The 15,300-nt window shown below is 44.8% G+C and overlaps 1 protein-coding gene across 2 annotated transcripts in view; it reads left to right on the top strand.

Moving 5' to 3' along the window:
* Positions 1–7,761, top strand: part of LOC147017197 (regulating synaptic membrane exocytosis protein 2-like) — a 352,541-nt gene extending 344,780 nt beyond the window's left edge. For both annotated transcript variants that reach the window (XM_085846649.1, XM_085846650.1), the window contains exon 26: positions 4,829–7,761. In XM_085846649.1, coding sequence (XP_085702775.1) covers positions 4,829–5,041 — 213 coding nt within the window. In that variant the 3' untranslated portion in view covers positions 5,042–7,761. The remainder of the gene's footprint in view (positions 1–4,828) is intronic.
* The last annotated feature ends 7,539 nt before the right edge of the window (positions 7,762–15,300 follow it).

Raw genomic sequence — 15,300 nt, forward strand, 5'->3', positions numbered from 1 at the left:
ATACAAAACCATGATCTTTTCTACCCTTGTTAACCCTTAAATCTCTACTCCAAATTTTCCAGATTTCCCTCCTTGGAATTTCCTTCTGTATCCATCTTGTCCACCCCATGCATGCGTGTTTTGCATCCTGTTTTTTTTCTGTTACATCCTGATCCGTTCAGTGTACTACCTTTTCCATGAACCTCGACTATGTATACAAAAACAAGGTTCGTGGAAGAGCAAGAATACTAAACGGATCAGGATACAGCAGGAGAAAACAAACAGTAGTGAGCGGGGGAGGCACCAACAGCAGAGTTGGAGGGCAAACAAGTGGAAGTCCATGCATTGCGTGTCGAGCCATTGTGTGTTTATGATGCAACATAGATGCGAAAATCAAGAATCTGTATCTAAGACAAGGTTTTGATTAATTAGTGTTGTGGGATTAAGATCACAGAGTGAGTGACATGTAATGCAGGATAACAACATCAAATTCAATGGTTTTTAATTTTTTTTTATTATTATTAAATGCTACTGACTTTAATTATACATAAAGCAAATGTGTTCTAATAACAATCATTCCAGTCATACTTTTATACATTTTATTATAAATTAAAAAAAATACCAGCGGCATCCCCATGCTTAGTCGTATCTAACGATGGACACGCAACAAAACAAAAGTTTCCAGAATTGACTGAACATTAAACTTATGAAGAAACTTTTCTTCTTTCTTTATAAACTGATGAGAAAATGGCACTGGGCCTGGGTTAAGGCTCAGAGTCCGGCGCTTTGCGCCCTCACCGCGGCGCCCTTTACACTCCTCGTCGCTCTTATTTTGTTTCTCTCTTCGTTATAACAGCTTTCCTTCTTGCGACTCTCTCAACCTCTGCCCTCCCCTTTTCCTTACTCGTCAATGAGACGATCAGGCTTCATAAATATTCCGGCCTCCAAGGCCTGACAAAACAACAAGATGGCGGCTTGTAAGACAAATCGTACGTTCTGGCGACAGTACGTACACGTCCCAGAAGGTGTGAAAGCAAATTACGTCATCGCGTAATTTGAACATAGATGCGACGTAACGCTGTGACGTAGGGTAGGCAGACAGGACACCAAAATTTTTCCCCTCATCCCAGTGCTTCGCTGATACTCGACACGCAAATAGAGGGAGACTTGGCAAAACTGGAGTGGGGAGGAATGGGATGGACAGGATGGATACAGGTGGAAACTTCTCTCCTCCCCCCCTCCCCTTCCCTCTCCCCCTCCATCCTCCTCTCCCTCCCCACTCTCCCCCTCCTACTCTCCCCCATACTCTCCCCACCTCTGTCTCTCTCTCTGTCTCTCTCTATATATATATATATATATATATATATATATATATATATATATATATATATATATATATATATATATATATATATATATATGTTCATGCTCTATCCTTTTTAAACATTTAGCATCAAGCACGGAAGCAACATACACCATATTTGAAGTCTTTCATAAAAATCACTCACAGAATACCGATCTTCGACGGATTGTCGGCTTTGTTACTCACTGATTGAATCAGGTTTATTTTATGCAAGAACTTCCAGGTACACTCCATTCCTGGTTCATCCATCAGATGTATACGTGAACAAACTCGTTCCAGTCCCGACTCTGGAACATCCCACATAAAGCTGGCCATGGGGAAAAAACATGGTTGGGCAAGATAGAGTCCTGTTTGGTGCAGCGTTTGTCCTTCTGCCTTGCTTATTTACATGGCAAATGGCCGATATACCAGGAATCGGAGCCGCTTGAATTCAAATTGACAGGCACTGGGAATGAGTGGTATTCGGGGCATCAACACGTTCTCTCCTGAGAACTCTCCGATGGAGATCGTAACTTCCATGAGATTTTTCATCAGCTGCCGCATGACCAACCAAGTTCCATTGTACAATTTTGGGGGATTCACATTATGAGGAAGCATGATTGGTGTACCGACTTTCAATTTCGGCTCATGAGGTAGCATGCCCAGAGGATGTAGTGAGTTCAGAAACTCGACAGGGTAGTAAACGATTTGATCCGCATCCGGAACAGAGTCAATGGATTTATGAGCGACTTTTCACTAGGCACACGTTCTAATAGTCATTGATTCAGCGTATGAACGACGTCGGTTCGTGTGGCTAGTATTGCCCATTGCAACAACCTAATCGGTGTTTCCCTAAATTCGTGAATGATTAGGAAACGCGCACGGGGTAATGTCTTCGATGCACTCTCTAGTTGGTCACGTTGGTGATGCCGATAATTACATGCAGGATATTGAACTGCTCGTAACCAACTGGTATTCAAGGTTGTTGATAAAATTGTAATTGCAGCTCACCGTTTCACTTTTTATCTTTTGTACTTCATTCGATATTTGAGTTGAATGTTTAATTCACTGCGTCATCTATCCAATGAAGTGTAAAGAAATGTCATGTCACTTGAACTCCCAAGTTGATTTAATTCGTGGTTCAATAAAGGGTGTCAAGTTGCCAATGTGCTCATCCCATTATAAAATACATTTACAGTACCCTGAAGGAAATTTCACCACTCTCACAAACTGTCAATCTATGTCCGTAAGATTGGAGCGGGGCAGTTTCAAAACGACTAAAACACAAAATCACAGCTTTGTGCGAATGGAATTGAAAGGAAAGAAGTAAAGTGTTCGACAATCCCAAAATTTTCTTTGCAAATTCTCAGTTGATTTAATCATTAATTTGTTGTCATTTCCTTGCGGAAGACTTCATTTTATCATTTGGACAGGAAAGCCTTACATGCTCGAACTCTCTCTCTCTCTCTGCATGTAAAGCTATCAGCAGTACTTTTCCCCTCCTGTTCAGGAGAAATACCAATACAGATATTGATTATTGGTATTTGCATCATTTGAGGCCAAACTAAGCTGTGGCCAACCTAGTATATGTTTTATCGGAATAAAACACCATTTAATTTTGTGTCACTCCTTCTTGATGATGGAGGCACCTATGACGTCATGTCAAATGACCAACTCTGGCAAACTTGATTACCAAGCATATGTAGTAGTCGATGGGTGAGCACTGGAGGGCAGTATTCCTCCATCTGTCTGCCATTTAACTTATTGCCGCTTATTTTGGTCTGGCGATACAGCAAAAGCCATTTCACGTTTGCAGGTCCAAGTCATAGTGAGAGCTCACAGTTGGCTCATGTAAAGTACTCACCAATAAATTGTCTTGGACAAATTTAATTCCTGGCAGAAGGATTTTCATGTTTGAGAAAGGGAAGTAAAAACACAGGAAGTCGTTGTTTAGTCCAAAAAGTTTAGCTTGGATCGTTGTGAAATACGGAGGTTTGGGAGATTTAGCAAGGGATATTTTATTTGTTCGTTTGTTTTGTTCTTAATTATTTCACTATAGCCAAACCTTTTCCAGTTATTATATTTTTCATTTAGTCAGGTGACCAAAATTACGCTCTGAACACCTAATCAATCTCTAGTTCATACCATGCAATTGGCTCATAGGTCAACTGTGGTGAAAGCGCAGGGCTATGGCACGTTTGCAAGTGAGTTTAACCAGAACAATGTTCCTTTTCTCTATGATGGATATCCTTCTGTCAGGAACTGCACCTGTTGGAGATTATTTGGAGTTGAAAAATTGGCACTGAATACAAAGTAATGTGGTAATGACCAGCCATTCGACCTGTAGTCGAGTCTCGAGGTTAACTTACAAGTCTTGAGTCCGATTTGCCGAGCCCTGCATTTCAAGGATTGAGTTCCGATTCCCCAACATCAAATTTCAGGTCCAGTCTCAACTCTTAATAGTTTGGTCTCCAGTCAGATAATAATTGTAAATTCTCTTGTTATAACTTGACATTGATGTCACACTACCTCACGGGTGCTCTCTCGTCAATCTGATCGCATCTCCACCCCTCCCTTTTCATTACTGTATTATCTCTCTGTGTGTGTCTGTCTGTCTGTCTGTCTGTCTGTGTCTCTCTCTCTCTCTCTCTCTCTCTCTCTCTCTCTCTCTCTCTCTCTCTCTCTCTCTCTCTCTCTCTCTCTCTCTCTCTCTCTCTCTCTGGTTGCCATTTCCTTCCCAGCAGTAGTTACAGCAGTTGTTAGGAATTTGGCCATGGTGCTGGCAATAGCTCGCCTTCTATTCGCAAAGGACACTGTGGTGTCTTTAACATACACCGAATAATGTTGGCAGACGGGATTCCCATTTAACATCCATCCAAGGGATGGCACACACATTGATGATTCACGCTGCCTGTGAAATACCAGGAAAGCAGTTCAAAGCTGGGTCAGGATTCAAACCCAGGCGAGACACCTCGGAGGTGAGTGTGCTTACCTCTACGCCATCCTGTCAGCCAATTCTCCTTTTTTAAGAAATGGCATTTAATGTGTACAATTAAATTCCTCAGGACTCCGAAATTACTTTGAGTCACGACTTTTAAGACCCTGGTCTAAAATCGTGGGTCCTGTCTGGTTTGAGTAAATTGTTTGAAACGTTTTGAAATGTGAAAAGAGAATCAGGACACATTTCTAATATGGATTAGAACACTTCCAAAGGTGTTGACATATTGAACAGTTATCCCGTAAAGGTAGTAGATGTCGTGATAATGGATAATTTCAAAAGGACAATAAATCATGGAAGCCGAGAGGATATAGCTGGCTTGGGCATGAAGTTAGGAAGGTTAATTTGACCCTTGTACTTGATGTCTCGGCTCCCTTGTCTTCCATCAATACTGCCTTGTCTGCCGATCACTGTCTTGTCTGTTGATCCTTCCCACCTTGTCTGCACTTGATGTTATCAACCTGATTACATGATGGATGCTAACTAACCAAACATAATCGCACTTCTAGGTGATCGTGTGGGGGGACTACGGCCGCATGGACCATAAGAGCTTCATGGGAGCAGCACGTGTGCTGTTGGAGGAGCTAGATCTTTCCAACATGGTCATTGGTTGGTACAAACTTTTCCCAGTTTCCTCTCTGGCTGATACCACATTGACACCTCTGACCCGTGGGACTTCACAGACATCTCTGGAGAGCACCTCATCTATTTCCCGAATGTAGCAGGGGGCGTTTCTGTTCGGTGGAATCACAACCTGAAGGGTAATAGAGACCATGGCAGAACCATAAATGCTCGTTTCTCCCTTCATTGTTGGTGGGCCTGCGATTAGACACAAACAGGTCTGTCACCGTCAGAGGCTCCAGGCTTCAACTCAATCTACTGCACACAACCTACAATCAAGTCAGGTTACTGAATGATGTGCATTTGCTTTGCAGAAGGTGCTGGAAAAGTAGATGGAGGAGGGAGGGTTGGAGTGAAGGAGGAGGAATTGGAAGGGTGAAATGAGGGGAGGGGTCATAGGTCAGGGGGGAGCACGGCAGGGTGGTCGAGTAGACTATAATGTAATTCATAAGCACTTGGCATTTACAATGTGGAATAAAATGACAATAATGAATATTAAGCTTTAAATTTGAGAAATATTTGTGTTAAAGCAATAAGCCAACACATTGCTTATTCCTGATTGTTTTGTTTTTGGCTCAATACAAATCAAAGTAATGTGTACATATATATATGTATTTCAGGTTAAGGTTTTAAAGAAGCTGGAGCGCTTTTTGAGATTTGAGTTTTATTGAGGTTGGGTAGGGACGTTGGAAAATGCGTTTACAATATATGGGAATGCCATTTCATTTCTACATTCCTGAACAAAGTGTAAGGTTAAACTATGCACAGCTGTATGCATCTTTATTTGTTTTCTATGTGTATTTTTATTGCCATTCTTTGAAAAACGTCCTCCGAGCAGCAGTGTTGGCTCTGCAGCTTATTTCAAGTTAAGCCAGTTCTGTAATGCCAAAAATACGAAGGTTGTGTGCCGTGCATGTGGGTTTGGAAAGGACGTCTGCAGCGGTTGTGTATTTTGCTTTGAGGGACGTTCCATAGCTGAGTGCGCTGGTCCGTGCCTGCTTTCCCCGTCCCACTGCCCTCCTACTCAGAATCCACACATCACATGTCGACTTTGAGGATTAATTAAACGTTTAACCGTTAGTGAAACTTCCAAGTACATCGAGTGCCGAGGCGTGCAAGGCTCACAGAGTGTATAAACATTTAAAATGTTGGTGAACTTCCAAGCACATTGAGCATGTTGGTACGCGAGTCTCAGTTCGTTTAAACATTTAAAATGGAGGTTGGTGAAACTTCCAAGCACATCAAGCGTGTGGGTATGCGAGGCTCAAGGAGAACTTGAATGTTCGAGAAACTTCCAAGCACATTGGTTGTAAAAGCAAGCGAGGCTCAGAGTGCGTTTAAACATTTGATTGTTGGTGAAATTTCAAGCACATGGAGCATTGAGGTGTGCAAGACATTCTTATGCTGTGAGAACGTTTCGCTGGTGATGCAAACTTTCCTGATTTTAACCATTGCTTTCAAGTAACTGTCAAGGCCAAAAATACAGTTTCTTTCCTTGTTTGATTTCCTTCCACTTGCTTGTTTCCATATCCGGAGCACCTGTTTGTTTGGTTATTGAAATATTGGTTAACAATATTCAGGCACCGAGTGTCGATTCCATGTATGATATCAATTAATTTTTTTACCCTGCACACACAATAAGCGAATTTTTGCATGCACGGAGCTCGAAAACGCGTTTTTGCAACACTGACATCTCGGTGGCCATGTAAGCCGTGCATGCCATGCCATTAATTTCATCTCTGATGTAAATATCCATCAGCCACTGAAAGTACAGGCATAGTGTATGCTTCATCGTCCTCCAGCATTGCACAGCAATGAGGTTCCTGGATGAGCGTTTATTATCTCTCCCGTTTTATTCTTTCTCCGACGACATTAGTTTACAGAAAATGACGCAATATTTGTGCATTAACTTTACCCGTTGCATGTAATTTGCACTCAATTAAACTTGAATATACTCAAAATTGTTAAGTTATTTCTTCTTCTTTTTTTTTTTTTTTGACTTTACAAATTATTTATTATTTTGACTTCTGAAAGGTCAAAATGTGTAAATTGATGCATGTTTTGCATTGATGTGAATGTAAATTGTCTTTTTTGAAAGCATTATTATGTGCATTTGTATTTCAATTATGCGGCAAACTTTTTTTTTTGCTTCCTTCTTTCTTTCTTTCTTTCTCCCATGGATTCTTTATAACCGGCTTTCCTCGTTTACCAAGGAAAGGCGCATTTGCAGGAAAGGTTCGATGTCTCAGAGCTATGGGACTTGGGCATCTTACTCTACCATTTTAAATGGCTCTCAGCTTAGGCCTAATTACGAACCCTGAGCACGTCTTTCTTAAGTGTTCCATTGCGTTTCATCCCTCGTCTCGTCTGGACGCGATTTTTGTAAACATTCGTGTTTCCAAACCCTGCACAAATGACGTATGTAACTGGCAATGTTATTTTTGGAATAATAAATTACAAAACCCATGCAATTTGTGCTCAATAAGTTGAGGTTATTAACCACTGGCTTTTAATATGCCATTGTGTACAGGGATATGGAATTTCTTCCTGTCTGTGTCTGGGGTCAGTGCACGAGTTGTTGCAGCTCTTCTTTGGCCCACCTGCAATGCACACCCGTTAGTCGTGCAGGGTTTGTGCTTGTTCGTGCGGAGATTTGCATATTTTCTACGTCACACCAGTGGTTATGTCATGTGTCGAAGAGGCTTGTGAATTAAACTCCATGTGGCTCGTGCGTGTGCGGAAAACGACCGCGCGTGTTAATGACGAGTTACAGGTGGCATTATCTTGTACTGTTTGGAAATAAAAATGGCTTTTTCCAGTGCCAACGTTCCATAGTTTCTTTTTCAAATCGCCGATCTATGTTAGCCAGCACGAACGTTCATATTGCTGCTTCTTTGTGTTTCCAGTAAATGGCCTGCAAATTTGCCATGATGTCAACAAATCTTATCCAGATTTAAGAGTAAAATGAGTTGAAATTTTTGGCAGAAATCATTTGGTCAGATCAAGTAAAACAATGACTGTATTTTGTAATTCTTCACTGACCCGATTGTTTTTGTTGAAAACCTAATATTTAGCGGGGGGTTTTTTTGTTGTTGTTGTTGTTGGAGACCATAAAATTACATTTACAGTCTCCAAAATGAAATTTGGTGGATAGGTTTGGTGCGTGACAAGGACGAACTGTTTCAATTTTGGTGACTATCCGGATCCGACTGCTCAAATTTTTTTAAGTGATTCTTCACCATTGAGAGATAGGGTGAAACAGATTTATAGCACGACATCTCAAAAAGTTATTATGCCAAAACTTGGTAATTGAGTTGGGTTGGTGACGATAACAAGCCGCCGATTAGATTTGGGTTCAGGTCCGGATGCAGATCCGGCCTATCAGTGGGATACAAAATGTAAACTGTTCAGCTTAACGGAGGTATATGCTCCACCAAGTGCTGTTCTAGTAATGAAGAAATTATACGTTGGCCTTTGCCCTAATGATGGCAAACTACAAGATATTTAGTCGCATGCTTGCATTGCATTAACATCGAACATGCTTAAACCTTTGCTTCATAAATGCAGAGTAACCCATTGTAATGCACATTGGCAAGATTCCTCTTCATTCTCTGTGTATTGATTAATTCTGATGAGAGAGGTAAAAGTAATGAATGGAAGGTTCACCACATGGCAGAATATCAGAATGAACCACCACCCAAAATGGTCCTAAATTTTCAAAATATCTCATCCACACCATTATTTTATTTCTTTCAGTGATCTGAGGTTCATGGCAGAGTTTGGAAACAAATTGCATGCAAGCCAAAGCCATTAGTCGACGTCAGTGTACTTTAACTTGAATTACATGGACATTAATAGGCAATGGACAAACACACATGGGATGTAGGGAGTTGAACCTGGGTTCTTCCTATATCATCCTATATCAGGCACCAGGGGCTTCGGATGGGAACACTAAACAGGTGAACCCAAGTCTCATGCAATGCTGTTGGGATTTGAACCTGGGTTCTTCTGACATAAGGGAACCAGGGGGTTCAGATTGGAACACTAAACAGGTGAACCCAAGTCTCATGCAATGCTGTTTCAGATTTAAAAGTATAAATAGGAAATGAATGGAAGTTATGGTACAAGTTTATGGGAAGAGATAGGAATAAGCAAGAAAAGAGAAAAACGAGAAAAAAAGACTTATAAAGCAAGATTGATTTCATTTCTATCACCCACTCGCTGTTTGCATTGCTTGGTTCTTCTCGACTCTAAAAGAGAATGGACACTTCATCAGCATATTTGATTGAGTCACTGATTACAGTAATTTAGTCTTCTTGTTGCATCAATACTCGGGCATGGTAAAGTGGATGAGGCAGTTCCTACAGTCAAATCTGGCAAGATCTTTGAATTTTGATGAGACTGGCACACAATGGTCCACTCTTTTCGATAGGTCTTCAACCTCCACAACCAAATAAGCAAACAGACGGGACAGCAAGTTTAACGGTGCTATTCATCCCAAGATTGGCGTACCGAGGAGGCAGCACAAAGCCAAGCGAAGTACCTCTGAGCTGTCTTCTCAGCACCATAATGTCCTGTGAAATCGACTCGGAACATGTGAACAGTGCGTCCATTTGTTTATAAGCTAACTCCTCTAATGAGCTACAATATGTCCAGACATAATGTCTTCAATCATGTTACAGAGCAGCTTGCTCTCGGTCTGGGGGCTTGGCAAATATCTATGGCTTTGTCGAGGTCTAGGTCCTTCTCACATTAAAGATGCTCTTTAGTATGTAGTTCGGCTATTCCGCAGACAAATGATGTTGTCCACCTCGGCAAACTCACATGATTTGGCCTTTGTTCAGAGATCCATCAGGTAACGGTCAAAGGATTGCTCGTCCTGATGTTTGGTCTCCCAAACGTTGTGCCGTTCATACATTCATTGCAGTCTCATGTTCTACAAACACCTAAAATGGGTCTCAGAAAAGATGATGTCCAGGGTAAACATCATCTGGAAACTAGCAGGCACCACCTGGGGATCAAGAGAATGCATTCTTCGCACTGGTAGCCTTGCTCACGTGTACTCTGCAGTGGACAGAATACTGTTCTCCTGTTTGGGCAAACAGCAGCCACACAAGACACTTGGACACTGTCCTGAAAACACTGATGCGGATAATCAGCAGTACACTGAAATTATCACCTGTGCAGTGGCTTCCAGTCCTATCTAACATCCCACCCCGATATGCACTGGATGGCAAGAATGCCGAGAGAGTTTGACTGCATCAAAGCCAACCCAGAGCTTCCAATCCATGAAGACCTGCATAATCTACCGAATATGCGACAAGTCACTCAAACCTTTTTGGGGCTCTGCAAATATTTTGAGTGATGCAGGGTTTAACACAAAGGACAAGTGGTGCAATCTCTGGACAGACAACACCATTGCTAACCAAGAACTGGTGAGTCCAACAGAAGAGCCTCCAGGTTTTGACCTCCCCTGGAAACAATGGTCTGTGCTCAACAGGATCTGTAATCTCCATCCAAGGACATCACACAACCTCTACAAAGGGAATTTCAAAGACAGCCCTACATGTGACTGTGGTCACTCAGGTCAGACTAGTCATCACATTGTGAACCTGAACGGCATTTGGTAGAGCACAACCAGTGCGTTCGCCACGCTGACCAGTTTATGTTTTGTATCCCACTGATGGGCCGCATGTGGATCTGGACCTCCAAAATCTAATTGGATTGTTCTTTTCACCTACCAAACTCATCCAACAAGTTTCGTGAGAATCCATCCACAACTTTTTGAGATATGTTACATATCGTTTTTAGCCCTATCTCTCAATGGTGAAGAATCGCTTTAGAAATTCGAGCATCTGTATCTTCACCAAAATTGAATCAAGTCCTCCTTGTCACACAGCCAACCTGTCCAACAAATTTTGTCTGAATCCGTCCACAACTTTTTGAGATATCCTGTTGACAGACAGACATTGGTGGAAACAACCTCTGCCCACCTTCGGTGGCGGAGGAAATGAGTTTGACAAAGGATTTTTTCATAAATTTGTTAGAGCAACCCCCTAACTGTTTGTTTGACTCCAGAAATTTTTTAGGGCAACCCCCCTAACAGACTGTGCTGTGACTTGGCTGTCCAACTTACTTAAATCTGTGAGCTGTAATTTGTCATGCGCAAGATTAGATGATACCAGATTCTTCCAAGGGTTGCAGTGCAGTTCTCCTTGAATTGCTTTATCCCTACCGCTAGTACCTTACTGTCTGATACGGGAGTCGAACAAAAACGTGTGATTCACTTCAATGGATTCTGCTCCAGCACAATGGAGCAGAATTGCAACTTGTTTGGAATATCAAAGACCTGCTGTCCTGATGCCTCTAAAAACAGCTGGAATTTCTGGCACCGGTGGTGTTATCACTGAGGTTCGTGGCGTCCAGGTGGTGTCTTGAATACCTCCAAAATTGTGGTGGAACCAGTACTTCACTCTTATGGTGAAAGCCTTTTTTTTTTTAATCATAAAAAAGGTTAAAAAAAAAAATCTTCAACGACACATGCACCTCAACCCGAAGACCATGAAGTACCTGGTCACAACAAACACGTACGCCTCAACCTTGAAGGGCTAGAATTAAGTCATGCGTGGACAACTCCTCAAAAGGAGTGAGTCCCCATCCTCGAACCAGTACTTCACATCCCACTGCGTTCACCATGTAGTGATCAGACCACCATACAGGAAAAGCCTCACAGCTTTGTTGAGGTGTCATGGACAGGATGTGACATAGAGATCACACGTGACACTGCACCTATTGGATGTGGTGAACCTCCACACAAGGAGGACATTTTACGCAAGAGGAGGCCAGTCGGCCCATCATTGCTGTGCTACACCAACACCAGGTAAAATATAAACGTCAAGTTAGCGATGTCGCTTCATTGGGGGCAGGGAGGGGGTGAAGGGGGAGTTGAACCTTGTGGAGGAAAAGGTGGTTTTTTGGTGACTAACACTATCCCTTCAATACAATGTACTGTACCCTAATCCATGAAACAGTTTCCATGTTTAAAACCGTAAACCATCCTAAACATCTCATTCGACATCAATGTCATGGAGCCATTGCTGATTATAAACTCGAAACAACACGGAGCATTTGCCATTACCTGTTGTACTTCGCATGTTGTTAAGTTTTGTTCATGACATTCAGGCGGGGATACCACACTGCCCGTGTCTGTACGGTATATTATCTCACGCTCCGGGTATTTATCGACCATGGATGTTGGACATGCTTTTGGCGTTGGTGGTGAATTTCCAGTGTCTGTTCTTGAGTGCAAGAAATCGGGAAGAGGGGTTGGGTTGTGAAGATGGGGAACCATTAGATGGTCCAGGTAAATAATTTGGGGGTGGTAAGGGAGAGGGGTTGGGTTGTGAAGGTGGGGAACCATTAGATGGTCCAGGTAAATAATTAGGGGGTGGTAAGGGAGAGGGGTTGGGTTGTGAAGGTGGGGAACCATTAGATGTTCCACGTAAATAATTTGGGGGTGGTAGGGGAGAGGGGTTGGGTTGTGAAGGTGGGGAACCATTAGATGGTCCAGGTAAATAATTTGGGGGTGGTAGGGGAGAGGGGTTTGGTTGTGAAGGTGGGGAACCATTAGATGTTCCAAGTAAATAATTTGGGAGTGGTAGGGGAGTGGGGTTGGGTTGTGAAGAGGGGGAATCATTAGATGGTCCAGGTATATAATTTGGGGGTGGTAGGGGAGAGGGGTTTGGTTGTGAAGGTGGGGAACCATTAGATGGTCCAGGTAAATAATTTGGGGGTGGTAGGGGAGAGGGGTTGGGTTGTGAAGATGGGGAATCATTAGATGGTCCAGGTATATAATTTGGGGGTGGTAGGGGAGAGGGGTTGGGTTGTGAAGATGGGGAACCATTAGATGTTCCAGGTAAATAATTTGGGAGTGGTAGGGGAAAGGGGTTGGGTTGTGAAGATGGGGAACCATTAGATGTTCCAAGTAAATAATTAGGGGGTGGTAGGGGAGAGGGGTTGGGTTGTGAAGATGGGGAACCATTAGATGGTCCAGGTAAATAATTTGGGAGTGGTAGGGGAAAGGGGTTGGGTTGTGAAGATGGGGAACCATTAGATGTTCCAAGTAAATAATTAGGGGGTGGTAAGGGAGAGGGGTTGGGTTGTGAAGATGGGGAATCATTACATGGTCCAGGTAAATAATTTGGGGGTGGTCGGGGAGTGGACTGTGGATTCGGGTAGCTTAATCCGCAGAAATATTTTTCATGCCCTGCCCGAGTCGAGTTGAGTTCTATTATTAAGATAAAAATTGTTTGCAATTTTGCTCCCACACCGAGCTCGTGCTCTGGTTGCCTAATTTGGAGCCATTTTGACATTCATGGAAAGCAATCAATCACTGCAGGCCTCGGGCTGTTCATAATTCTCTGGTGTGGTTGTGACGGTGTGTACGTGAGAATTCACAAGCCAGCTGCAGGAGTGGGGTTGCGTTGTGGAGGAGGTGTGGTTGAGGAGGAGGTGGGCTGGGGTTGGGGAGCATATGAGGTGGGTTGAGGGGAGGAGGTTGGTTGTGGTTCGAGAGGAGGTGGGGTGGGCTTGGGGACAAGGTGGAGGTAGGGTCGAGCAGGAGGTGGGGGAGTTTGGGTTGGGTTTGGAGAGGAGGTGGGGTGGGGATTGTTCTGGAGAAGGTGGGGCAGGTTTGGGAAGCAGGTGGGTTGGGGTTCGTGAGGAGTTGGGGTGGGGTTCGTGAGGAGGTGGGTGGGGGGTTGTGAGAAGTTGAGGTGGAGTTCGTGAGGAGGGGGGGTGCGTGAGGAGGTGGGGTTCGTGAGGGGGTGGGTTGGGGTTTGTGACGAGGTGGGTTGGGGTTCGTGAGGAGTTGAGGTGGGGTTCGTGAGGAGGTGGGTTGGGGGTTGTGAGAAGTTGAGGTGGGGTTCGTGAGGAGGTGGGGTTCGTGAGGAGGTGGGGTTCGTGAGGGGGTGGGTTGGGGTTTGTGACGAGGTGGGTTGGGGTTCGTGAGGAGGTGGGTTGGGGTTTGTGAGGAGGTGAGGTGGGGTTCGTGAGGAGGTGGGTTGGGGTTCCTAAGGAGGTGAGGGGGTTTGTGAGGAGGTGAGGTGGAGTTCGTAAGGAGGTGAGGTGGGCTTTGTGAGGAGGTGGGTTGGGGTTTGTGAGGAGGTGAGCTGGGGTTCCAAAGGAGGTGAGGTGGGGTTTGTGAGGAGGTGGGTTGGGGGTTGTGAGGAGGTGAGGTGGGGTTCGTGAGGAGGTGGGGTTCGTGAGGAGGTGGGGTTCGTGAGGAGGTGGGTTGGGGTTCCTGAGGAGGTGAGGTGGGGTTCGTGAGGAGGTAGGTTGGGGTTCGTGAGGTGGGGTTCGTGAGGAGGTGGGTTGGGGTTTGTAAGGAGGTGAGGTGGGGTTCCTAAGGAGGTGAGGAGGTGGGTTGGGGTTCGTGAGGAGGTGAGGTGGGGTTCGTGAGGAGGTGGGTTGGGGTTTGTAAGGAGGTGAGGTGGGGTTCCTAAGGAGGTGAGGAGGTGGGTTGGGGTTCGTGAGGAGGTGAGGTGGGGTTCGTGAGGAGGTGGGTTGGGGTTTGTAAGGAGGTGAGGTGGGGTTCCTAAGGAGGTGAGGAGGTGGGTTGGGGTTCGTGAGGAGGTGAGGTGGGGTTCGTGAGGAGGTGGGTTGGGGTTTGTGAGGAGGTGGGTTGGGGTTCGTGAGGAGTTGAGGTGGGGTTCGTGAGGAGGTGGGTTGGGGGTTGTGAGAAGTTGAGGTGGGGTTCGTGAGGAGGTGGGGTTCGTGAGGAGGTGGGTTGGGGTTTGTGACGAGGTGGGTTGGGGTTCGTGAGGAGGTGGGTTGGGGTTTGTGAGGAGGTGAGGTGGGGTTCGTGAGGAGGTGGGTTGGGATTACTAAGGAGGTGAGGTGGGATTTGTGAGGAGGTAAGATGGGGTTCGTAACGAGGTGAGCTGGGCTTTGTGAGGAGGTGAGTTGGGCTTTGTGAGGAGGTGAGCTGGGGTTCCAAAGAAGGTGAGGTGGGGTTTGTGAGGAGGGGGGGTGGGGGTTGTGAGGAGGTGAGGTGGGGTTCGTGAGGAGGTGGGTTGGGGTTTGTGAGGAGGTGAGGTGGGGTTCGTGAGGAGGTGGGTTGGGGTTCCTGAGGAGGTGAGGTGGGGTTCGTGAAGAGGTAGGTTGGGGTTCGTGAGGAGGTGAGGTGGGGTTCGTGAGGAGGTGAGGTGGGGTTCCTAAGGAGGTGAGGGGTTTGTGAGGAGGTGGGTTGGGGTTCGTGAGGAGGTGAGGTGGGGTTCGTGAGGAGGTGGGTTGGGATGATATCCATGATGACACCCTTTTTAATATCCATGGTGCATGTGCAAGGCCCAACAACGTGGAA

The sequence above is a fragment of the Eptatretus burgeri genome, chromosome 11 (assembly GCF_056783735.1).
Source record: "Eptatretus burgeri isolate ZD-2024b chromosome 11, Ebu_testis_v1, whole genome shotgun sequence".
In the NCBI taxonomy this organism is placed as follows: Eukaryota; Metazoa; Chordata; class Myxini; order Myxiniformes; family Myxinidae; genus Eptatretus; species Eptatretus burgeri.